This window comes from Bison bison, unplaced genomic scaffold, assembly GCF_000754665.1.
Source record: "Bison bison bison isolate TAMUID 2011002044 unplaced genomic scaffold, Bison_UMD1.0 scf7180017864330, whole genome shotgun sequence".
NCBI lineage: Eukaryota > Metazoa > Chordata > Mammalia > Artiodactyla > Bovidae > Bison > Bison bison.
This window is the reverse complement of record NW_011494902.1, coordinates 12671058-12697138: the sequence shown is the minus strand read 5'-3', so window position 1 is coordinate 12697138 and position 26081 is coordinate 12671058. Positions and strand designations below refer to the sequence as shown.

General features: G+C 36.4%; 1 protein-coding gene across 1 annotated transcript in view; it reads right to left on the bottom strand.

The window, feature by feature from the left end:
* The window catches only part of ARHGAP15 (Rho GTPase activating protein 15), a 702765-nt gene that overhangs the window by 335278 nt on the left and 341406 nt on the right, over positions 1-26081 (bottom strand). The window contains exons 7-8 of the mRNA XM_010853686.1: positions 14594-14692; positions 13232-13361 (exon numbers count right to left, since the gene is read on the bottom strand). Of these exons, the coding sequence (XP_010851988.1) occupies positions 13232-13361; positions 14594-14692 (229 nt within the window). The remainder of the gene's footprint in view (positions 1-13231; positions 13362-14593; positions 14693-26081) is intronic.

Below are 26081 nucleotides of genomic sequence, written 5' to 3'. Positions count from 1 at the left end.
TCTCCTCTTTCACTTTCATCAAGAGGCTCTTTAGTTCCTCTTCACTTTCTGCCATAAGGGTGGTGTCATCTGCATATCTGAGGTTATTGATATTTCTCCCAGCAATCTTGATTCCAGCTTGTGCTTCCTCCAGCCCAGCATTTCTCATGGTGTACTCTGCACATAAATTAAATAAGCAGGGTGACAATATACAGCCTTGACATACTCCTTTTCCTATTTGGAATCAGTCTGTTGTTCCATGTCCAGTTCTAACTGTTGCTTCCCGACCTGCATATAGGTTTCTCAAGAGGCAGGATAGGTGGTCTGGTATTCCCATGTCTTTCAGAATTTTCCACAGCTTATTCTGATCCACACAGTCAAAGGTATTGGCATAGTCAATAAAGCAGAAATAGATGTTTTTCTGGAACTCTCTTGCTTTTTTCATGATCCAGCGGATGTTGGCAATTTGATCTCTGGTTCCTCTGCCTTTTCTAAAACCAGCTTGAACACCTGGAAGTTCACGGTTCACGTATTGCTGAAGCCTGGCTTGGTGAATTTTGAGCATTACTTTACTAGCATGTGAGATGAGTGAAATTGTGTGGTAGTTTGAGCATTGTTTGGCATTGGATTTCTTTGGGATTGGAATGAAAACTGACATTTTCCAGTCCTGTGGCCACTGCTGAGTGTTCCAAATTTGCTGACATATTGAGTGCAGCACATTCACAGCATCATCTTTTATGATTTGAAATAGCTCAACTGGAATTCCATCAACTCCACTAGGTTTGTTCATAGTGATGCTTTCTAAGGCCAACTTGACTTCACATTACAGGATGTCTGGCTCTAGGTGAGTGTGAGTGATCACACCATCATGATTTTCTGGGTAGTGAGGATCTTTTTTGTACAGTTCTTCTGTGTATTCTTGCTGCCTCTTCTTAATATCTTCTGCTTCTGTTAGGTCCCTACCATATCTGTCCTTTATTGAGCCCATCTTTGCATGAAATGTTCCCTTGGTATCTCTAATTTTCTTGAAGAGATCTCTATTCTTTCCCATTATATTCTTTTCCTCTATTTCTTTGCATTGATCGCTGAGGAAGGCTTTCTTATCTCTCCTTGCTATTCTTTGGAACTCTGCATTCAAATGGGTATATCTTTCCTTTTCTCCTTTTCTTCTCACATCTCTTCTTTTCATAGCTATTTGTAAGGCCTCCTTAGATAGCCATTTTGCTTTTTTGCATTTCTTTTCTTGGGGATGGTCTTGATCCCTGTCTCCTGTACAATGTCATGAATCTCCGTCCATAGTTCATCAGGCATTCTATCAGATCTAGTCCCTTAAATCTATTTATCACTTCCACTGTATAGTCATAAGGGATTTGATTTAGGTCATACCTGAATGGTCTAGTGGTTTTCCCCACTTTCTCCAATTTAAGTCTGAATTTGGCAATAAGAAGTTCATGATCTGAGCCATAGTCAGCTCCCGGTCTTGTTTTTGCTTACTGTATAGAGCTTCTCCACCTTTGGCTGCAAAGAATGTAATCAATCTGATTTCAGTGTTGACCATCTGGTGATGTCCATGTGTAGAGTCTTCTCTTGTGTTGTTGGAAGAGGGTGTTTGCTCTGACCGTGCGTTCTCTTGGCAAAACTCCATTAGCCTTTGCCCTGTTTCATTCTGTACTCCAAGGCCAAATTTGCCTGTTACTCCAGGTGTTTCTTGACTTCCTACTTTTGCATTCCAGTCCCCCCTTATAATAAAAAGGACATTTTTTGGGGGTGTTCTAGAAGGTCTTGTAGGTCTTCATAGAACCATTCAACTTCAGCTTCTTCAGCGTTACTGGTCAGGGCATAGACTTGGATTACCATGATATTGAATGGTTTGCCTTGGAAACGAACAGAGATCATTCAGTCGTTTTTGAGATTGCATCCAAGTAATGCATTTCAGACTCTTTTGTTGCCTATGATGGCTACTCCATTTCTTCTAAATGATTCCTGCCCACAGTAGTAGATATAATGGTCATCTGAGTTAAATTCACGCATTCCAGTCCATCTTAGTTCGCTGATTCCTAGAATGTCGATATTCACTCTTGCCAGCTCCTGTTTGACTTCCAATTTGCTTTGATTCATAGACCTAACATTCCAGGTTCTTATGAAATATTGCTCTTTACAGCATTGAACCTTACTTCTATCACCAGCCCCATACACAACTGGGTGTTGTTTTTCCTTTGGCTCCATCCCTTCATTCTTTCTGGAGTTATTTCTCCACTGATCTCCAGTAGCATATTGGGCACCTACTGACCTGGGGAGTTCATCTTTCAGTGTCCTATCTTTTTGCCTTTTCATACTGTTCATGGGGTTCTCAAGGCAAGACTACTGAAGTGGCTTGCCATTCCCTTCTCCAGTGGATCACATTCTGTCAGACCTCTCCACCATGACACATCCATCTTGGGTGCCCCACACCCACTCAGACCTTTAATATTGGACACTACTATATTTTGGACTCTGGTCTTAGGTAATGCAGATGAAGAGAAGTAATCATCAGAAGACCATGATTTATACCGCAGGCATTTGCAGTCTAATGGAACAGGGAGATCCTGGCTTCAGCAAATGACAGAAGCCTTGGTCAGCTAGGACCGCCCCTGCCACATATGAACTCCCTTCATCCAAGCAGATATAGGAGCATCCTAGGATACCTACCAGTCTGTCAATAGAGTGTACCTTGGTGAGACTAGACTTTTATCATCTTTTGGCTTACTCCTTATAAGTGGCTCTGAAATCATGTGGTTTTGATATTTTTACTTTAGTCAAAAAAAGCTATCACCAGGTGAGTTATGATATTTAGCTTAGTTCATGTGAGGTATATGTGAAAGTGAAAGTGCAGTCGCTCAGTCATGTCCGACTCTTTGCGACACCATCGATTGTAGCCTACCAGGCTTCTCCGTCCATGGGATTTTCCAGGCAAAAATCCAGGAGTGACTTTCCAGGAGTGGGTTGCCATTTCCTTCTCCAGGAATCTTCCCGACCCAAGGATCAAACCCAGGTCTCCTGCATTGTAGGCAGATGCTCTTACCATCTGAGCCACCAGGGAAGTCAAGTATATGTATATATGTGCACATATATAATATATAGTAGAATTTATAGGTATATATACATATATACACATATATGTATGTATAAAACATTAAAATCAAACAAAATCTTTCCTTGCTTTTTAGGTGAAATTATATAACTTTTTGTCAAAATTTTACCATTGCATCATTTTTTTCTTTTATGCAAAAAAGAATAGGCAAGTGACACTGGGTGACATTTAATCTCTAGAGATTGCTACAACATCAGGTTCACACTCAGGAATGGGAAAACCAATGTTTTATTCCTCATAACTCTCAGAATCTCTTAAGGGAATGGAAGATTAAAGTGTATATAATGTTATGGGAATCAATGGAATAAAGATATTAAAAAATAAGCCTTTGATAAATTATGCATTTATTTAGTCTGATTTTGCCAACCTTACAAATCATTGGCAAAGTGCATTCCCTTTATATTTCTAAAGAGAAGATTTGATGAATTTATAGCAGACAAGGTCATGATTATTTTACTTAGAATATGCCCATTTAGAAATCATTATGTCTGATATCTATACTGTAATAAAAATATATATAGTTTTTGGATATATTTTAGATATAGTATATATATTATCCTTGGACCTAATATATATATTAAAATTATCTCCTTAGATCATGTACATATTGGGTATATATATGTTAGATTTATATTAAAAGTATCCACCGATTTACCTATAAAGTCAGTTTCCAGAAACTTAAGGAACTTGTCCAAGTCTTATGGCTAGTTTATCTTGGAGGTAAAAATTGTACATACAATTTCAGATTCTTAGACACAAATTTTTAACACAATCCCAACAACCTTTTGAAGAAGACATGTACCCTTTTCTAACTTTTGTGTGGATTTTCATAAATTTCCTAGATTTTTTCAAATATACTGACCATAGAGGAAACTATTCTCAGTCTTATAAAAATTATCAAAACTACTATTACTATCTTTTTATACATTATAGAGTTTCTCCTTTTTCCTTGCCTCCAATAGAGCCTTGAAAATTCTAAGTCAGAGCCCACAGGACAGCATCAAGAATTACTATGAACCAGAATGATTCTCTCAATTAAAACTGGAGGCTAGAAGGCATGATAGAAATATGCTGAGAGGACAGTAACTTTAAGCAAAGGAACTAGGATTTTCTCTTCTCTCTCCTCCAAATCTTAGTCATTTTTATCTTCATTGTGTGATAAAACAGGTATGTATACCTGATATTGCTAGGTACAGTGCATGAGACCTATTAAAAAAATATCATTTCTTTGAGATTCACAGTCCTAAGAGAAAATTCAGAGAGGCATACAAATACTGACTTTAAAATACCAACCAGCACAAGTAGCCAGGATGAAGCAATAATCTATTACTTTCCTAAAAATATTTAGCAATTTTATCTTAATTTTTAGCACAGAATGAGAAGTATATTAGTAATGATCATTTGAATACCCTCATCTATTCATTCACTAATTTATCATTGCACATTTCTGAATACTTTCAAATATCATTAAGCCACTTTGCTAGTTGCAGATAAAGGTAAATGAGACAGAGTCTTCTTCAGAGTCTAGTAGTCTAGTGGATAGACAAACAGACATTGATACCTAGCTTGTTGTAATACACTTTGTCTATTGCAATGGAAGAGATATGTACTGAATATTGAGGATCTCCTGACTCACCACAGAAATTTGGGAAAGCTTTTGGAGGAAGTGTAGCTTGAGGTGAGTCAAACAGGATGTTAATCTAGCAAAGAGAAGACCTTGAGTTAAATGGAAACGTCAGCACAGAATGGTATGTATCAAGGATTATATCAGCATCATTTTCCTGAACATAAATCATGGGTCAGAGAGGGGTGGGAAACAACCAGAGAAGGGGACCCAAGTCATAAAGACCTTTCTGTTGAGGAACTTTTACTTGAGTCATTCCAATGCAGTAATTTGATTAGAAATTGTTCTTAACTTTTGACTCTAGTTCGGAGGACACCATCTCTGATGTTACTCTCCCAGTCATATTTTGCATTTGACCATTGCCTCTCCTATTTTACCTCTATTTTCTCAGGTTATTAATTTTGGATACAAAATAGTCTATTATTTACAGTACTTAAATTGGGTAGCAGGAGTATTTGGCTTCAGGTGCTACTTAAATAATCAAAGAAAGATGAATTGGCAGACTGATTTACCATTCTCAGGTCATCCACAAGGCATTTCTTGAAGGAAGCAAACGTTATATTCACATTTTATTGAATTTGGATGGAAATATATTCACGTTTTACTGAATTTGGATGAAAAAAGCTAGTAGTTTTGGATGCAACTCATACTTTGAGATGAAAGCAATACCTGATTTTCCTTACATGGATGTGGACTTACATAGTAATGAGTAATGAGAAATAAACTTATTTTCCAAAAAAATAGCATTGATTATACATGTTTACAGTTAAATGTTTACCCTAAGCCTAATATTGGGCTTATTTGAGACACCCAAATAAAGAGATTAAAATGCAAATTAATTTTTATTTAGGACTTAAAAAAAAGTAGCATTATTCCTATACACCAGAAACTACAGTGAGTATACCAAATAAATTCTATATACAAAAAGAGTTGATCACTTACATTCAAAAGAATGCTTTCTTTCTGCACAGGGATTCACTATAAGAATGCTTTAAATATCATGTCTAGCTAATATACTGTAAACTTGATGTGACACTGGTGAACACATATTATACATCTAACTTAACAATAAAATATTAATATAAGCCCATTCTAGGTTCATGGAATAAAGATAGGAGAAATTTTTAGAGGAAATCAAAGGATATTTTTTCTGTTGTTTACAATCACAGTAGTGTATTAATGCTAAGGAAATATTGCTGTAGAGTTAGAGCAAAGAAGCCCTCTGGATTTGGCCTATTATTGAAAGAAAGATGCCATTTGACCTAATGAAATCAGAAATTGATTAAATGCAGTTCATCTAAGGGGAAAAATGGTCAGGGAGTTACTGCCAGGGTCAAGAGGAGACGGGGTGATCTAGTGCTTGAGTGCTGATAGGGTTAGATAGACTTTCAGAGTAGCTGATGCTACAAGATACATGACAATGGACACCCACAGGTCAAAGAGCAAGATCAACCCCTTGGATGGGAAGGAAGAGATTAATCAGAACATTCTTTGCTCAGCTTATAACTAAGTCTGCTTATCCGATGATTCATGGAGAACTGAATGTTTTGAAGAGTCTGTAATCTATGGGCCCCAGGAAAGTTGAATTGCTGCTAACTATCTTGGGAACACATGTCAGAACAATTGCTGTGGTCACACAGTGCCTTGGTGAAGCCCTGGAACCTTCATGAATAATACTGTTTTGACAAAGTAATTCAGATGCCTGATTATCAAGTGTGCATCTAATCTTTACTGGGTTATTTTTTTCTCATAATGTTCCAGCTTAGGCACTGTAAATGCCCTTTTAAAACTTTTTATTTTTTTCTTCACCAAATTGGAATATGTTGAAATAAAGAACTCCCTTAACCTGTAAAAAATAATCAAGAAGAGAATTGACACTCACTGTTTCTCAGAATTATCTGTCTTATAACTATAGTAAAACAAAATTATTTTTATTTTCACACTTTAGTTCAATAGTTTATTTTTCTCAGCTGGATATTGAATGAAACTGGTGCCAGGGTACCAATATTGATTTTAGTGGGAAAAAAAGAATCAGATAATTGACCATCTTACTTGAATCTGAAACTCACTAAAACACAATAACCCATAATATTCTACACAACTATTATGATTTTTTGTTGTGTCCAGGTAAGAGTTTCTCTTTTTTCAAAGATAGATATAATTTATTTGTGCAATTTTAATATTGTTTTCATTTTCTTGGCAGATGGCTTATTCATCTTATTACTTTCATGCGTTGGCAAGATTAGGCTGTTTCATACAAAATTCTTAATAAGAAGAAACTTTAAACTATGTATTTATATGAGTCTCCATAACAGCCCTCACAATATGTTTCAAACAATTGCTAATTACATATCTATCCAAGAAACTAGTATGACTTTTCCATTTTGGATAATAATAAACATTTTAATAAATTTTCTTAATTATATAGTTATCAGAAAGGTCACAACAGTCATAAGAGAACATATACTGGCTTTTGGAGATAAAGGAGGAAAACAGTGACTTAATGTTTTATATTTAAAGAGGTCTTAATGTAACTCATATAAAGAAAATTTGATCCTTCTTTTAAAATTTTAAAACTGCAGTTTGAAAATATGTATTTTTTTATTGAATTTTGAACATGAGTAATAATTGTCCATGTGTGTATGCTCCAGTTTTGAATTGTGAAACTTTCGGACATACAGAAAACGATAGCACCATGATCGCTTTTATAGATACCACCCAGATTCCACAAATGTTAGAATTCGGGACAATGCCAGACTAATCTGTCATTATACATATTTCTTACATAGAACAGCTGAGGATTCAGTTCCCCCGCCCATGCTGCAAAAACTTCCTCTCCAGTCCTCCTTCTTCTCATTTTCTCACTATTTCTTGTATTCCCTCCCTACCATCACTGGGGATTTTCAGGGTCCAGGAACCTCCTGGCCAAAGTCATTCTGAGAATCCTAATTGTATTGATGGAGCTGGTGCAAGGGTGTGGGAGGAGGAAAAAGGAAATCAGATGGAAAGCAAAGCTACTTGGAAGGCAGATCTTCTAGGGCCAGAGGTGCAACAAATCCAGAATGAATTGTTTACTAAAAGCAGCATTTGAAATGATTGCCTAAGATTCAAGCGTGTTTCTGTGGCTGGTATACGATTTCCTTTTGAAAATACGTTGAGGTCTAAGCAATCAGTTTAAAACTGGATTTTGAGAACATAGTCTACTCATAGTTGTGGATGGCCAGTATTATCATCATTTAGATTAGTACAAAAATTAACTGCCTTCTCTATCACACTTGTTTTAACTTGGTGTGATCATTATTTGCAGGCAAAATTTTAAACAAAGATATCACTAAAGTTTCACAAGCATTTAAATTTTCTAGACTGTATAAATATGTGAATCCAGTTATTCCATTCTTATCTTTATTCCTGAAGCCTTGTACATACATTTTTATTACACATTGGTAAGAAGCTGTGGAATTAGGAAATTCGTATCTAAATACTTTTAGGATTTCACCCAGAACACTTTTGGTTTTTATGATACTTTCATCAAAGCACAGCTAAAAAGAAACCCATTTCCTTTTGATTCTATTATGTCTGATTTTATTCTTCTAAATTATGTTCATTTGGGGGTGTTTATTTATAATGCTAAGTATCAATTTTTCATAAAATTTATTCAAGATTCCCATATATGGATTTTATAGCTCAGCAATTGATGAACCTGAAACATATTACTCCTTACACATAACCTAAATGCAAAAATAATTTTAAAAAATTGGAAATACAGATGAATGGGGCCAAGAATTTTAGTTACATGCCTTTAGGTATATCTATTAATGAAAAACAATAAATACACGATGAGTGAGTAAACTAGAGCTATGGATAAAGCAATGGTGAAATGTCTAGATGCTGAATCCTTTCCATCAACTGGGACTTCTTAATGACCTGCTCTTCTGGGGATAAAAGAATCAAGAGTATCTCTTGGCTCCCTTGTATGAGTTCCTGGTGTGTTGCTCCCAAGAATGTCCTGGCTGCCATTTTCACCTGGGGAGTGGCCAGGGGAAAGACCAGCTGTTCATATTTAGATTTTTGCAGCCATAACTCCCATATACAGGTCTGACTCTTCTCCCCTATTTTATTTACACTCAGAGAGAGGATGTGAAGTATATGTGCCCTGCTCCAATCTTTCATCAGATACCACCCTTGGCTCATGCCCTATTTTGGTGCCATCTGCTTGGGGACACAGAGGATAATAATAAGAGCTCCTACTTATTGAGTGCCTGTTGTGAACTAAGTATTTACATATCTAATTTCACATTCTCAGTCGATGCTGCAAGGACAGTATTAGATCCATTTTTATAGATCTAGAGAGTAAAGCTCAGAAAAGTTGAGAAAGCTCTCCAAGACTTTTTGGGTTTATATTTGAGGCCATCAGTGGAAGACAGTTCTCTTTCCTTGGAAAAATATGTTAGCATTTTCTTTGATTGATTCTCCACTTTCCATAACAGCCGTCCCTGGAGAGCAGCGCTCCTACTCTCATCCCATGCTGGTGTCCTGAATTTCCCACAGTGATTTGGCCCTCACATTGAATGTTCTGGCTTCTTGTCTGTTAGACTCAACTGATATCTTAAAATATCTGATTAGTACTTAATAGTGTTGGCAGGTTAGAATCATATTTTTTAAAGGAGAGTATATTTAAGCACTTAACTTTCTGAATTCACTCACTGAGAGTACATATTTTTCCCATGTTATACAGAGAAACTGGACAATGAAATGACCACCTGTTAGCTGCTAATGATGTTCACATGCCTTTAAAAAAAGTAATTCTGGCTTTATCTGTCTACAATCTTGGCGACAAAACTCGTGGGAACATCAAGAGCACAGGAAGCCAAAGGCAGAAAACTGACAGTAAAGTTTGTGCTTAGACTGCTAATAAGGAAGGAGATGTTGTGAATCTCTAACTTCATATAGTTATTTAATCTCAAGAGGGTGTTGTAAAACCAAATGCATGCTTTAAAAACCTAAGTTTGGGTGTTCAAATCTGGAACTAAGATCAGAGAGGTTTCATAGGGCCTATTTCTTCAGAATATATTGTAAAAAGCATCAGATATAAAATATGCCAATCACTATTTCAAATGCCTAGCTAATTTGATACTGTATGGGTGGGTCAATCATTATGCCTTTCAAATGAAAATGAATATGTAAATACTGAAAGAACTTAATTCAAAGTAATGGATGGATATTAACAGTATCCTACTGTGCAAAAAATAGATTAGCCCTAAAAAAGGCTTAAAACTATTAATATCTACCAAAATACAGAAAAGAAGCATTTTCTAAAATTAGGACTAGTGTTAAAGATTAAATGACCCTTTTAGTTTAACAGTAAATTCAAAGTCCAAAGTCAACATCTGGTTTTAATTCTTTTGCTAATATGTTTTTGGGTCTCTATTTAAATTTATTGATTTATATGGATATCATTTTTAATATTTCCATCCAAGTCCAAGGTTGATATAAACTAAGTGTACCTTTTATTTGTTCACTTCATTCTAGTTTTATTGCTAAAAGCACTGAGTCTAATATTGGTTTCCTTGAGTTTGAAACTGGTCTCCGTAACTTGTCTTTGTACAAGTTGTTTTAATTTTCTGTGCCTCAGTTTCCTATCTATAAAATAGGGTTAATAATAGTACCTATGTCATTCGGTTACTGGAGGATTAAGTAATCAGTGTAACACATGCGCTTAGAACAATGCCTGGATAGTAAGTACTCAATATTTTCTCGGTATCATTATTTTTTTAACTGCAAAGAAAAAAGCAAATATAAGGTTCTTATACAGTTAAATACACTTTGAAATGAATAGAATTAATGTCTCTTTCCTTGTATTTAGACAAGACTAAATGTAGGCCCAAAATAGACAAATAATTGTCTTTCCCACTAAAAAAAGTTTGAAACAGGTGATTGGTGTTCTACTTGTAGGAATTTTTTTTCCCCGATATAGTCTGAAAACATTTCAAGTGACTATTGTTGAATACAAAATCCATTTACCTCAATGTTTCTCATACATACTTTTACAAACCTTAATTTTCTCCTGAGGTTTAGACTTTAGAAATGTGTCAAAGTCTGCTCCAGACCAGCAATTATATATGAGATTCCAGAGCTACTGCTCATTTCCTCATACCTCATTTTATACCTACTGTTGCTGCTGCTACTAAGTCGCTTTAGTTGTGTCTGACTATGTGCGACCCTACGGACAGCAGCCCACCAGGCTTCTCTGCCCACAGGATTTTCTAGGCAAGAATACTGGAGTGGGTTGCCATTTCCTTCTCTTTTTATACCTACTACAGAATGTTTATGCAGTTAACATTAGCTACATACTCACAATCGAATTCTAATTCTAAAATCTTATGTCTGTACCCATATTAAGTCAAGAAGGACAATGAGCAAGAAATAAAGAGAAATCCTCAGATGAGATAATATCATACTGTACCATCATATGGAAAATTTTTTTAAATGGCACTGCTTATTTTCCACAAATAATTTAATTTTAATGCACCATAGAGTCTGAGACATTAACATTGATAATTTTAAGTTCTAACTTAACACAACTGGCTAACCAAATATGTACCAATGGATATTGAAATTATGGCATGGTTCTCTGAATAATGACAATTTTGAAAGGGTGCTCTTCCTCAAAGTTATCATGCTGTTTCTAGATTCAGACTCATAACAATTTAGATTTAGAAGATATATTATCACATATAACTAACCTCCCTCTATTTTGTCATGTGGGGGAGTGAACATGTATATTTATGTGTGTGTGTGTATGTGTGTGCGTGTATATATATATACACACACACATATATATTATTCTCTGATGCACACAAATATATGTATATACATATATGGTCATCCAGCATATTTACTTGTGTACACATGAGTGAGTGAGTGAAAGTTGCTCAGTCATGCCCGACTTTCTGCAACCCCATGGATATACAGTCCATGGAATTCTCCAGGCCAGAATACTGGAGTGGGTAACCATTCCCTTCTCCAAGGGATCTTCCCAACCCAGGGATCCAACCCAGGTCTCCAGCATTGCAGGAGGATTCTTTACTGTCTGAGCCACCAGGGAAGCCCAAGAATACTGGAGTAGGTAGCTTATCCCTTCTCCAGGAGATCATCCTGATCCAGGAATGGAACTGGGGTCTCCTGCATTGCAGGCAGATTCTTTACCAGCCGAGCTACAAGGGAAGCCCCTGTACACATGTAGATATGCAAATACACATGTACGCATGTAGATATGCAAATATTCTGTAATCAGCCTTTCTCTTCTTACTGAGTTCTCCTTAAGTTCAAAAAGCTAGGATATAATTACAGGATATAATCTGATCTTTAGTTAGATGGAAATGGCAGAAAAACTGGTGATTCAGAAGACTGAATGTACGTAGATAGATGATCCCAGAAAAGTACTATAATTTTTGAGACTCTGATTCCAGAGATATCTACTGTTCTTTCAGGGAGTTGAGATTCAAATCAACTCTGTGAGATATGCACAACACCTTTCCATAACTCTTTATTGAGGAAGAAACAGGGTGAAAACATAGAAGACTCTTGAGAGTCTCTTGGAAAGCAAGGTGATCAAACCAGTCAATCCTAAAGGAAATCAGTCCTGAATACTCACTCATAGGACTGATGCTGAGAAGCTGAAGGTCCAACACTTTGGCCACCAAAAGACCCTGATGCTGGGAAATATTGAAAGCAGGAGGAAAAGGGGATGACAGAATATGAGATGGCTGAATGGCATCACTGACTCAATGAACATGAGTCTGAGCAAACTCCAGGAGATAGTGAAGGACAGGAAAGCCTGGCATGCTGCAGTCCATGAGGTCACAAAGTTGGACACGACTTAGTGACTGAACAACCACAACAAAAAGCATGAAAAAGATTAACAGTTATGCTCAAGGTCACTATATAAGTGAACAGACTGGTCCTTTTCACTTCAAATTCTTTTTTTTTTTTTTTAGAAAATCAGACCTAGATGATGTGACCTTGGAGGATATCTAGTCCACATTACACATTTCTAAATCTTTCTGGTGGTTGAAACAAATGGAAAGTTGCATAGCCTGTTGGTTTATGTCAGGTCAGTCATATATCTTTTAATGTATGAAAATCAAATAGTCAGCATACCAAGGTTTGGAGACGCTTGACATTTCCCACTCTTGAAATCAATCACCAATCTGAACGCCATGGTTATTACTTAGATTCAGAAGTTTGCTGTAAGCAGAGACCATGACCTTGGAACAATTATTTTCTCAAAAGGCATTACCAACAATGATGTGAGCAAAGCACTCAGACTGCCCTCGAATGCATGAATTCCTGGCTAAAGAAATGGCTACGAATTGGGTGCCATTGCCTTCTCCGATGAGTAGCATCAGTTTGGTTCAAATCTCATTTCATTGTATCTACATTTCATAAGCACTAAGTTTAAACAAAGTTAAAATGAGCTAGTCAAAAAAAATACTTACTTAAAGATTTTCTGTGCTCTGGTTTCTGTTCTTTTGTATCACTATCATAGTGACTTAGTAGTTCAGTACTGGAGGATCTCTGGATTTTAAATAATTCCAGGTTTCTTGAATGACTACTTGGATCCTTTGGCTGGAAATAACAAATAGATGGAACAATTTTACATAGAAGAAAAAAATTCACTAAATAGTTCTGTGATCTATTTTGATGTTAGATTAACAAGAAGTTTGTAATAAGATAATTATTTTGAAATAGTGCCCCTATGCTAAGCTTAATTTTTAAATTGTAAATGATATATATGTATATATACATATATAATATTACTTATTAAATTCTGTGCATAGCCTAAGCACCCCATGCATTAATTCAATTACTCATCACAGATATCCCATGAGGTAGGTATTTTATTATCCTTATTTTCCAGACAAGACGACTGAAGCCAAAAGAGATAAACAATTTGCCTAAGGCCACACAGCTAGAAAAATCAGATTCAAACTTTCAAGCTCAGGCAGTTTTACCCCAGAGTTTGCTCATAATGATAAAAAATGCGTGTGCATGTGTGTGTATGTGTGCACATGCGTATGCCTGGATAAGGGGACAATAATGATAGTGGGAAAAACTTACTTGCTATTTTATTTTTTAAAGTTTTGATCCCAAAGTAATACAACGGAAGTGTGTGATTAAACCACAATAAAATCACAAAAATATTATTATTTTTATACCTTATTAAAAGCTCTCAAGAATATTTTCTTGTCAAGATTTTGCAAACACCAGCGTCCTAAATAAGATGTTTGGTTGAGAAACAGTATAAAATGAGTAGTTTTAAATTATTTGACTCTTTTAAGAACATACTTTAAACTTGTGATTTAGGGTAATTTCATGAAGTTCTAGATATGTAATTTTCACGAGAACAATCTTGCTTAGCTGGAAGAACAATGAAAATCAGTACAAAGGATTATTATTTACTAGTATTATAACAGTGAGTATGGGCTTAAATACACTGATATTTATTTTCAAGAATATGTATTACAGATTGCATAAACTGAAAATGTGAAAATTTAGTAGTTATTAAGTTCTTGTTTGCTTCATAGAGCCTTCACTAAATCAATGTCTATGCTATTTCAGAAAAAAAAAAAAATGAATGCATTGTATTTTTAAAGAGAGAAATAAAATGTCATTTAGTTTCAAAATCCTATCTTCGTTGCCTTCTCCAAAAATGGAATTAGTGACTGTTTAAATTAAAATAACTTAATAACTCTAAATTCATAGGATCTACTTAAATGTATGTGTATAATATGCTTAAGCAATAGGTTTAAAAGATTACATTCTAATTAACAAAGGTAACAGCTAAAACAAATACATACCAATCTGTCAATTGCATTTTTGATAGCATGGAACCAATCCAATATGATGAAGTCAATATCTGACTGCAGAAGGAACTCATTTCCTGATAAAGTTGTGATCTAAAAAAAAAAAAAGATCAACAGGTGAGCAAACCATATAAAATGATCTATTACATTTAAAAATATATGCTTAAAAAAACACACACTTTAATACACTGAGATATTTTCTTGTATTCCAGTAATTGTCTTTCTGGGAACTGGGAGACTACGATCATTTTGAACTCCTCTCTACAAACCATTTCTTCATGTCATAACAAATACATTATCATTTCAATAATAGAACGATTAACTCAGAGTAGGTCTAAAGCTGAATTACTCCAACTCATGGAAAAGCAAGTCAGGAAGTTCGGAATAATGCAGACAGTATCCACTTAAGTCAGAATCTCAGAAAAATGCACCCGGGTGTGTCAGAATTCATTCTGCACGTTTGGCTCTTTCCTGTTTGTCTTTTTCAAATCTAATAGTATCTCTATATTTGATTTCCTTTTATGGAGTGTACTAAAACAGATTATTTACCAAAGAGCCTAATGCAGACTTTTCTAAAAGGTCATTCTAATGAGTAACATTTGGCTATTTCTACTTTCTTATCAAAAAGATCTATAGGAAAGTAATAAAGACCAATTTCCCCACAAAAAGAGTATATTAGAATATAAGTTCATTTACATATTTGGACCTCTCATGGATAGTATGTATCAGAAGAACATTCCTGTTCCAGATACTTAGGGCTGTTAAGTAGTTGGCAATATTTAGAGTACAACTATAAGTTTTTCATTAAAGGGAACCTTTTTCCCCCTGGAATTGTTAGAGAAGGATGAGACCCTATAGAAAACTTGATTTCACACATAAAGGATTACCTAGAGAAGAATTTGATTAGAGAAGGTGTGGACATGCTCTTTGTTTTAAGCTATCAATCTGAACCGTGAAGATTTTCCCTTTGTATTATTGACTTTTTTGTTTCACCAAGAAGATGAACACTTCCCAACTACTGTCACGCATCAAGCAAGGCTTCAGAGGTTTAGAGGACAGACATTTCAAAATACTCAATCAGGAGTTAGTCACCTCTTCTCAGCCTTACTTCCTCTAAATGGGAGGTAAGTGCTAAAATATGGCTCAAATTCAGAAAATCACAAATTGTGGTATAAAATGCCTCTGTAATTCTATCATTAAAGTGACAATTACCCAAAACAGCTCACTCTGAAGTTTCAGTGATTTTTATGGTAACATTTAGTGACAACAATCCTGAAGTCTTAAAGAAATCTTTGTTTACACAATACAGATATATTCATTTGCACTGGTATTTAGGAAAAATTATTTAGATATGCAACATTACTCAGTGCTGCAATATAATCATTCTTGGGTGAGTTGGATCCCAACTTTTTACAACAGTCAGAAAAGGAAGTATACCAAGTACATGCAATTAAGAGATGTGAAAGATTAGAAAATAAAAGGCAACTTAATTACCCACACTCGAATTTGACAGATTACCAGGGCCTATCACTTTTTTTCTTTTTTTTAATAAAATTGCATGTAAGATTCAGGATAGCTCAAAATAGCCTCCAAATAGTCCTCTGTTTTATGTATCTTGTAAAAGACAGTTAAGCTGATATTTCCTTAATTATCTGAACACCCTTGCAATGTTCTTTACTTATATAAAGTTCCAAATATTTACTTTATATAAAGTGTTGCCACAGAAATAGTAATCTAAAAATATAAGGTCACTTCTAACTAACACAAGAAAACTAGTAATGTCCTTGACCTCTACCTTCATCCTAATCTGAATATAAATATTTTGATTATGAATGTATTACATAATATTACAATTTGCTAACATACACACAGAAATATGAATTAGCCCAAATGCAATGTACAACCTATTTTTCTGCCATTATAAATAAACTATTATCAAAATTATAAAAAGGAACACTTTCAAAGTGCTAGAAACAAACATAATTAGATTTACCATATTCTGAGGGTTTAGGAAAGAGCCAACAAGTTTCAATTTTCAGCCTAGTAAATTCAAATAGTGATTAAATATGAGTACTTCAGCAATGCATTTGCATTTTGGGTACATGCTATGCAATGCAAAGGGAATCTTTACTGCTAACACAATGAAAAGCAAAATGTATCTTAAAAGTTTCTTTGCCCAAATTTATTATTGCATTATTTGTACATAATCAGTGATTTATGAATTCATTTGGGGAAGCTGGACCAGAGAACTATGTGAATGCAATTCATTTAAAGCATACTATTAGAAAGATACAGTTGCATCCTCTCCTCTGTCTTCCCACTAATCTTTCAAGTTACTAGGCAGTCTGGAGAAGTCTGCTACTGCTCTCTACAGTTTGAATGCTTCCACTTCTTAATTACAGTCAGTAATTGACTTTGTTCTGTTCCATTCCAGTCACTCATAGGAAAGCGGTTTCAAAGTCTTTGGCTGGTAAAACACATTGAATTCAGGTTTCTCAATCTACTTTTTTTTTTAACATTACCTCTGTAGTTCTGATAAATACTTTGCCAAATTATATTTGCACTTTGAACGATCGAATTGTCAATGCTCCTGAGAGAAAGCTATCAGTAAATGTTAGTTTTGACTAAACCTTTTGATTGAGTCTCTCCTGATGACACTACAGAGTGACATAGAGCTGATAACAATATATTAAGTCAGGCTAATATATTCTTTCTATATCATGTATGGTCTCAGTGACAGATGCTGGGACAAGGTAGATGAAGGAAGAATTTACAGAAAAAATGGTTTAGGCAAGAGCTGCTGGTCTCCACTTCACTTCAAAGCTTACTTTAGACAAGTGCCTCTTGAAATCCCTTATCTCTTCCAAGTTGTATTTTGAAGGTATATATCTTGGCACCAAAGACATCTCAATGAAATTTTCTAGCGTTAAGAATAGATGTATTTAAATACCTGTCAGGACATTTGCCTGAAACTTTTCTCACTAAATAGTGACCATCTGAATTTTTTCTGGTAAATGAATGTATACATAAACAGCCTTGTAAGCATATCCACTGGGCATCATGCAGAAGAGACAACATTCCTCAAGACTTTGGTATTAATTCAACAATAGTTTCCCCTTGGGCTAGGAACATAGCTCCATTTGTGTCCTTGTTATGGTTCCTCTGAAGATGGAGACAGGTATAACCCAGTTCCAAACTCCACTGATTAAAGACAATGAGAGAAGAATGTTTTTTAAGCCCTAATTAACAAATGGGACATTGTTATGCAAACTTAAAACTGCTTAAAGGACTTTTAATGAGAAATGCTTATGTTTAAATATTGCCCTTTTCAATTCTGTCAATTAAATTGCTCCTGTGCATTCTGTGCATTGCTCCAATGCATTCTGGCAGTTAGTCTTTCCCCTGTTAGATGCTAATTTAAATGAAGAATTAATATGTAAGGTTGTATTTATATAATTAAAAATTTCCACACTTTGGTTTACCAGAATAAAAGCAAAATATTTTCAGAACTTAATGTTTTTCTGATTCAGTTCAGTTCAATCACTCAGTCATATCTGACTATTTGTGACCCCATGGACTGCAGCACTCCAGGCCTCCCTGTCCATCACCAACTCCAAGAGTTTATTCAAACTCATGTCCTTTGAGTCGGTGATGCCATCCAACCATCTCATCCTCTGTCGTCCCCTTCTCCCACCTTCAATCTTTCCCAGCATCAGGGTCTTTTCAAATGAGTCAGTTCTTCGCATGAGGTGGCCAAAGTATTGGAGTTTCAGCTTCAGCATCAGTCCTTCCAATGAATATTCAGGACTGATCTCCTTTAGGATGGACTGGTTGGATCTCCTTGCAGTCCAAGGGACTCTCAAGAGTCTTCTCCAACACCACAGTTCAAAAGCATCAATTCTTCGGCTCTCAGCTTTCTTTATAGTCCAACTCTCACATTCATACATGACCACTGGAAAAACTATAGCTTTGACTAGATGGACTTTCGTTGGCAAAGTAATATCTCTGCTCTTTAATATTTAAAAAGGTGTTTAGGTAGTCATAACTTTCCTTCCAAGGAGCAAGCATCTTTTAATTTCATGGCTGCAGCACTGGAGCATCGACTGTGTGGCACTGGAGCGACTGTGAGGAGATACCCCATGTCCAAGGACAGAGAAGCCCCAGCAAGACAGTAGGTGCTGGAGTGGCGGCTGTGCAGCGCTGGAGTGACTTTGAGGAGATATCTCATGTCCAAGGGCAAAAGAGAAGCCCCAGCAAGATGGTAGGAGGGGTGAAATCACACTTAGAATCAAACCCCATACCTGCCAGAGATGCTCAGAGGGCTCAAGCAAACCTTGTGTGCACCAGGACCCAGAGACCCCACAGAGATTGAGCCAGAGCTGTGTTTCAGTGTCTCCTGAGGAGGTACGGTCAGCAGTGGACTGCCGTAGGGGCAGGGGCTCCGGGTGCAGCAGACCCAAAGTATGGCATAAGCCCTCTTGGAGGAGGTCACCATTAACCCCACCATAGAGCTGCCAGAACTTACACAGGACTGGGGAAACACACTCTTGGAGGGCACAAACAGAACATTGTTTGCACCAGGACCCAGGACAAAGGAGCAGTGACCCCACAAGAGACTGACCCAGGCTTGCCCGTGAGTGTCCAGGAGTCTCTGGCAGAGGCATGGGTTGATGGTGGCCTGCTGCAGGGTTGGGGCCACTGAGTGCAGCAAGGAACTTTTTGAAGGAGGTCGCCATTATCTTCATTACTTCCACCATAGTTTAGTGAAGTCGTTCGGTCACGTCCAACTCTTTGCACCCCCTTGGACTGTAGCCCACCAGTCTCCTCTTCCCTTGGGGTTTTCCAGGCAAGAACACTGGAGTGGGTTGCCATTTCCTTCTCCAGGAGATCTTCCCAACCCAGGGATTGAACTCAGGTCTCCCACATTGTAGGCAGAGCTTTACAGTCTGAGCAACCAGGGAAGTCATAGTTTGGCCCCAGGTAAATAGCAGGGAGGGAACACAGCCCCACCCATCAACAGAAAATTGTATTAAAGATTTACTGAGCATGGCCTCACCCATCAGAACAAGACCCAGTTTCCTCCTCTGTCAGTCTCTCCCATCAGGAAGCTTCCATACACCTCTTATCTTTCTCCATCCAAGGGCAGACAGACTGAAAACCACAATCACAGAAAATTGACCAATCTGATCACATGGATCACAGCCTTGTCTAACTCAGTGAAACTATGAGCCATGCCGTGTAGGGCCACCCAAGACAGATGGGTCATGGTGGAGAGTTCTGACAAAACGTGGTCCACTGGAGAAAGGAATAGTGAACCACTTCAGTATTCTTGTCTTGAGAACCCCATGAACAGTTTTTATGATTATAAAGCATTAAATTTGCTGTGGAGAATTTAGAAAAATTAAAGATAATGAAAAAACAAATTAAAACTATTCATAGCTCCACAGAGTAAACATTATAGAAAATTTAACTTAGTTAGTAACCAAACGTACATGATAATAATTGATGAAAAACTTTATAGATAGATAACTCATCAGCAAAATACAGTAAAATATCGTCGGCTGCTTCCATTTCAGATGACTTCAAATGAATGTTGGGAGACTATTAAAGGTGCAAGAGTAAACAAGTAACGTGTGTTCCACTTTTTGATAGTAGCAACTTTCCTACTGCAGAATAAATCCCCAAAAGAATCCTTAGTTTAGGAGAATTAGAGGATGTGTTTCTCACTGAACATCCCCCTAATCAACAACAAGGCCTGATTAAACATCTGTTAAGTGAATGGCACATTGTTAGAAGCTAAGGATACACAAGCTCCACCCTCAAGAGCTCACAATCTGTTCAGACCGATAGGACATAAGAGTATAGAGATAAATAACAATAGAAATGGCTTATACTAAGTCCCAATGTGAGTAGAACAATGTTCATGTCAAGATTTCCGAGGAGGGAATAATTACTGCAGACACATTTACATCATGGAATTATCCATAAACTGTTGGTCATGGTAAGTTATTCTTTAAGGTTGATTGTATCAGAACTTTAGTCTATTAAGGATATGAATACTACCACTTGGTATGCAAAGTGATATCAGTTTTAATGATCTCAAAGCACATAATAAACATTTTTCAAATGCAGCTTTCTTCCACTATCATAAAGTAATTTTGCAAATGAAGAAAATGAAGCAAATGAGGAAAATGAAAATGCCATTCTATCCAATTGGCATCATTTTAAATGATTGAATCAAGAGATTACAAAGATCTTGATTTCTAGTTCACTAGTCTTCAGCAAACTGTTGTATACCATCAAGGACTGTGCAAATGAGAAAAGGACCATAAAGGTTTGGTTTCAGTTGTGAAATGCAGACTACAGACCTTAGACTAAAGTTGCTTCTTTACTGTCATGTTAAAGATAGCACAATTTTAAAAGATCCACCAATATTCTTACTCAGATGCTTTCTTTTTTTCCCTCAAGGACAGCCACTATCCTACTATGAAAGTGCATTGCCCGTGTGCTCAGTGGTGTCCAACTCTTTTGACACTCCACTGACTGTAGCCTGCCAGGCTCCTCTGTCCATGGGATTCTCCAGGCAAGAATACAAGAGTTGGTTGTCTTCCTTCTCCAGAGGATCTTCCCGCCCCAGGGATGAACCTGCTTCTTCTGCACTGTTAAGTACATTCTTACCACTGAGCAACCAGGGAAGCCCAGAACATAATTGGGTTATCCAATAAACTCCTTGACATCCTAGAAAAGACTAAAACAATCCTATGTTTGAACTAAATGTCTTTCACATTTTGCTTAGGATCAAATCTGGTTATGAGCCTAAGGAAGGTTTACTCCATGTTAATAAAGTTGAAACTGTATATAGGAAATGCATTCTAAAGTATTCCAGATATACAAAGAGTTTTGAAAAATGTTAAATGATATGGCTACCTACAAATAGGTAGATTACCCATTTAAGAGGAATAGAATTTAATTATGTCAAGTATAGTAAATTCATTTGAAGTGAACATAAATTATTTTTTGTTAATTTTGGTTGTATCTTTAATTCTAACAGCATAAGAATACATATACCTTGGTCACATCATAGTGAAATTGAAGTAACTAAATTGAAGTAACAATGACTTTTAAAAAACCCTCAGATTAGCATTTTTTTTTTTTTCCATCTTGCATTACACTCCACATTTGATATGGAGGTTGTCATGGTTATACTTATAGTTAAATTACTTGGTCTCAAAGGTGTTTATGACCACTCAAGAAATTACATTATCAAGCTGCATGTCTGTCTCAAATTACAGTCTGGTTTGAGTAACTCCTAACATTTTTCTTAACATGTGGAGCAAAGTTAACACAAAACAAAGGGTAAAATATCATTTAGAAGTAAAAGGTCTTCCATTTGTCTTTCCAAAAATGTTACTTGTTAAAACATTTTGTGAGAAAGTATCTGCCTTGTGTTCCCAATGTTGCTAGACGTTAAGTAAATATATGCTGATTATAAAAAAAAAAGTTGCTTTGGCAACTCTCTTATTAAAATGCATTTGTAACCCCCATCTGTCATGAAAGTTTTGAAAAGTTTGTTTACTTTGGATAGCAGCCTTATCCAGGGTTGCCCCAGCAAACAATGATAGCAGTCTTCAGAAGTCGTGTGAGGAACAAGCCACTAGGGATCCATTTTTGTTTTAATTGGCACACACAAACACTTTTCTGGTCTGTCAAGAAGATCAAACTAATATGCATGGAGGGTGTTATATTCGCAGCTTTGGGGACCAGTAAAGCTCCCTTTATTTAAGTAATTTAAATGATAGACTGCAAAAACTTTGCAAGTCAGAAAAATGCTTTATACTTTCTTAGGGAATATTTGTTTTAAGCAACGGAAAATGTTCTACATATCTAAAGATGTTGAACCTTATGTTATAATTACCCTGTTTCTTCTGACTCTGAGAAATATTCTAAAATCCACATGCTACTAAATAAGCCTGGTTATCAATGGATCCTGCATCTCCACAACTGCCCCTGTGTTAACAAATATGTGTTCACTAGTTTCCAGATGTGTATTGGTTATGTTTTCAATGTGTTTGGGGTTGATTGATTTGCATGTCCATTTACTGGAACCCTCAGCAGTGTCATCATATAAAAATAGACTGCTCATGTAAGCAATTTCTTTTATAATAGAAGGTAAACAAATGTTGGGCAATATATACAACAGATCTTAAGTGTGTTCCAAAATCTAAGGTTTAAGGCCAAACTTTCAAGAAACAGTGCTTTTTAACTGAAATTGAGCTGTACCACTGATACCCAAATAATTTGGTCCATGCATTCTTGCAATACAGATTTATTTGTTCTGCATAATAAAACTGGTTCTACAGTGAACATTCACACCGAGTCATTTGCCCATACTACCTTTCTGTTTATTAATGAAATACCCAAACCCGAATACAGAAAAGAAAAAGAAAAAAAACTTGTGTTCCTTCTTTTGTCTGTAATAAAATATTTTAACACTGACAAACAGTCTTCTCAATATTCATGAAAGAATACTATCCAAGTAATTAGTAGATAGTTTAGCAGTTTCTATAGTTTTGCAGTCAGCTACACCAAAAGTTTTGCCTGTGGTGCTCATATGAAAAACGACTGAAAAAGTGACTAATCGAAGCAGTTGGTGTATAAAGATATCAGCTTAGAGTTTTATTGCTGTTAACGTTAATTTTTAAACTTGGGGGGAATAACTGCCTCTAGATAAACGCATCATCTCAGGGCTCCTGTTTGTTGGTACCCACCACTCAATTAATCACTGCCAACCACACATCAGCTTCTAGCCTGATCTATGTTCACTGTGCAAAATTACTCACTTAGTCACATGACTAATGAGTCACTTGGGCATTTGCTGCCCCCACCATTTCCTAATTGGAATGGTTTTTACTATTTCTGTATTTATTTAAGCAATGCCCAATGTAAAGATTTTAACAAATATAAAAGTATAACTTAAACACAACATTTCCCTTTCCCAAGGCATACTGGATGGTTGCCTACCTTTCAATTTTTTTTTTTTTTTGACTCTTGGATAAACATTATATATGTGTTTATATTTTAATGAAAATGTCATGTATACTGAAGTATAATTTTAGCATTTATCTATACTACCATCATTTTCACATGGATTTAAGAGCTTTTGTCTCTCTACAATCTCGTTTCCCCTTCCAATCCACGTTCTATACTGTGGCCATAGTGATCTCTCTGAAATTTGGATCTCATCATCCCATTTCTCTTGAAATAGAAAATGGCAACCTATTCCAGTATTCTTGTGCAGAAAATCCCATGGACAGAGAAGACTGGTGGGCTACAGTCCCAAATAACCAATTCCTATACCTGATAATCTGAGATTCCCCACAGCTGTTACACTGCAGTGTAAATCCTTTCATTCGGGCTGCCAGACCCTGTGTGCTCTGCCACCTACCTGCTCTGGAGCCCCTGTTCCACGCTTTCCCCTGCATCTCTATAATCCAGCCATACTGATATTTTTCCTTGTCTAGCTGTTCCATACTAATTCTCATTTCTTCCCTCAGAGCAGGTTGTTTCCTTTCTGAAGAACCCTCTATGATATTATTCAAATCAATTTAGATGTCACCTTTTCAGGAAAGGGTTCTCTGAAATAGATGTTCCTGCTACATGCATCTATGAATCCTGTTTCATCACAGGGCAAAATGGTCTGCATTGCAATTCCCTGTTGATTTCTCTGTTCCCTCCACTACACTGTCATCACTTAGAAGCCAAGAGTAACTGTCTACCCAGGATGTAGCCATACAACCCACAACCAAGGGGCACTAAGTAAATAGCATATAGGTAAACTTTATCAACCTTATACATTTCAGTGAATGCATTATATCCTATTGTTTGATATGCCATAGCATTTAGCTCTTCCTCAATTTTAATAAAATTTTGAAAGTTACAATACCATTGTGTACTTTCAGGCAATGTGTAAGTGCTTATTTTGAGATCTACTGATGACACCTTTTTATCAGAGTAGAGTAGGCAATCCATTTTGAAGATTGGGAGCAACACGCTGACACTCTTCTCCCATCAGTCAACAAGCCCTAGACTTCAGATAAAAGGATTAAATATGGAGGGAGTCAGGGAGCACCAAGACTGGTTCTGTACTTAAATGCATATTGCTAGAATAGAATGTTCTTGATTATATTCCAAAGCATGTGTTTTGCAGGGGTAATCTATACTAGAATATCCATGAACCTCACCCTATGTATTGATCTTTCTAATTGAGTGTTGACAATATGGGAAATTGGACACAGTTTAAGATTTTCAAGAGTTAATGCTAAGGTCAATGGGTCAAGTCTTTAGAGAACCTCAGTGATGCAAAGTTGCTGGTCCTGCACTGTTGCAGCCATTATGTTCAGTAAAGTGTTATTAATATTAATAAACAAACTATAGGAGGTTCAGGGGGCAGTGGTTATGTTACCAATACTTGTATTTAGAAGTATTAGTTAATTTAAGATACAGTGACTTAAGCAGAAACAGGTATTGTTGCCCCTAGTTTATTACATACACATGTCTTCTGTTAATAAGTGCTGAGACTGCACAACAAGAATAAAAGATGTTGAAGTATGTGTCTTTATGCAATTGTAACATATTTGGCCATGATTATGAGTGTTTATAAAACATTCAAGAGTTGTTCCATGTCTACTTACATTAATGAGAACACCTGTTAATGTTAGTGCTGTACAGACTTATTTGCATTAGATTCAGGTTTTTGCATACTGTACATCACTTTTTGAAACAATTAGGTGCTTATAGAGAAATATAGCTGAGCAAAAAACAGCAGCTTGAATGCCTTCCGGCTCAAGACAATTCAACTCCAGGTTTCAATGAAAAACAGAAATCTGCTGAATTACAAGACTGCCAGTTAGAAGTGAATGTAGGTGTATTTTATATTTTTTACATTCAGAGAACAGAAGATACATATAAAAATCTGTGCTTTAATCTTCAAGTAAAATTACAGCCAACTGAGATAGCTTCCAGACAAAGATGCCAACCAGTAAGAGATGGCAATGCCATCACAATGACGATTCCCCATCATCTTGCTGCTGCTGCTTAGTCACTCAGTCGTGTCCGACTCTTTGTGACCCCATGGACTGTAGCCACCAGGCTCCTCTGTCTATGGGATTCTCGAGGCAAGAATACTGGAGTGGGTTGCCATTGGGTACATTCCAAAAGACAGCATTTTTACCAGTCTGAGAAAGCTGGACAATTCCCATGGGGCTTTTGACTGAATGAGAAAATGTACAGACTATTGCTCACCTTGCTTCGTTTATAACCCTTTGCCATGGAGCCCTTTCTACGTAATAACATAACTAAAAGGAGGGAAGGAGATAAGGACCCCCTCTGAGTCAGTCATTTCCGGGCTGCTGGTCCCAGCACAACAAAAACCTACCAACGTAGAAGCCAGTGAGTCTGCCTTATTCATAATTCAGAAAAACAG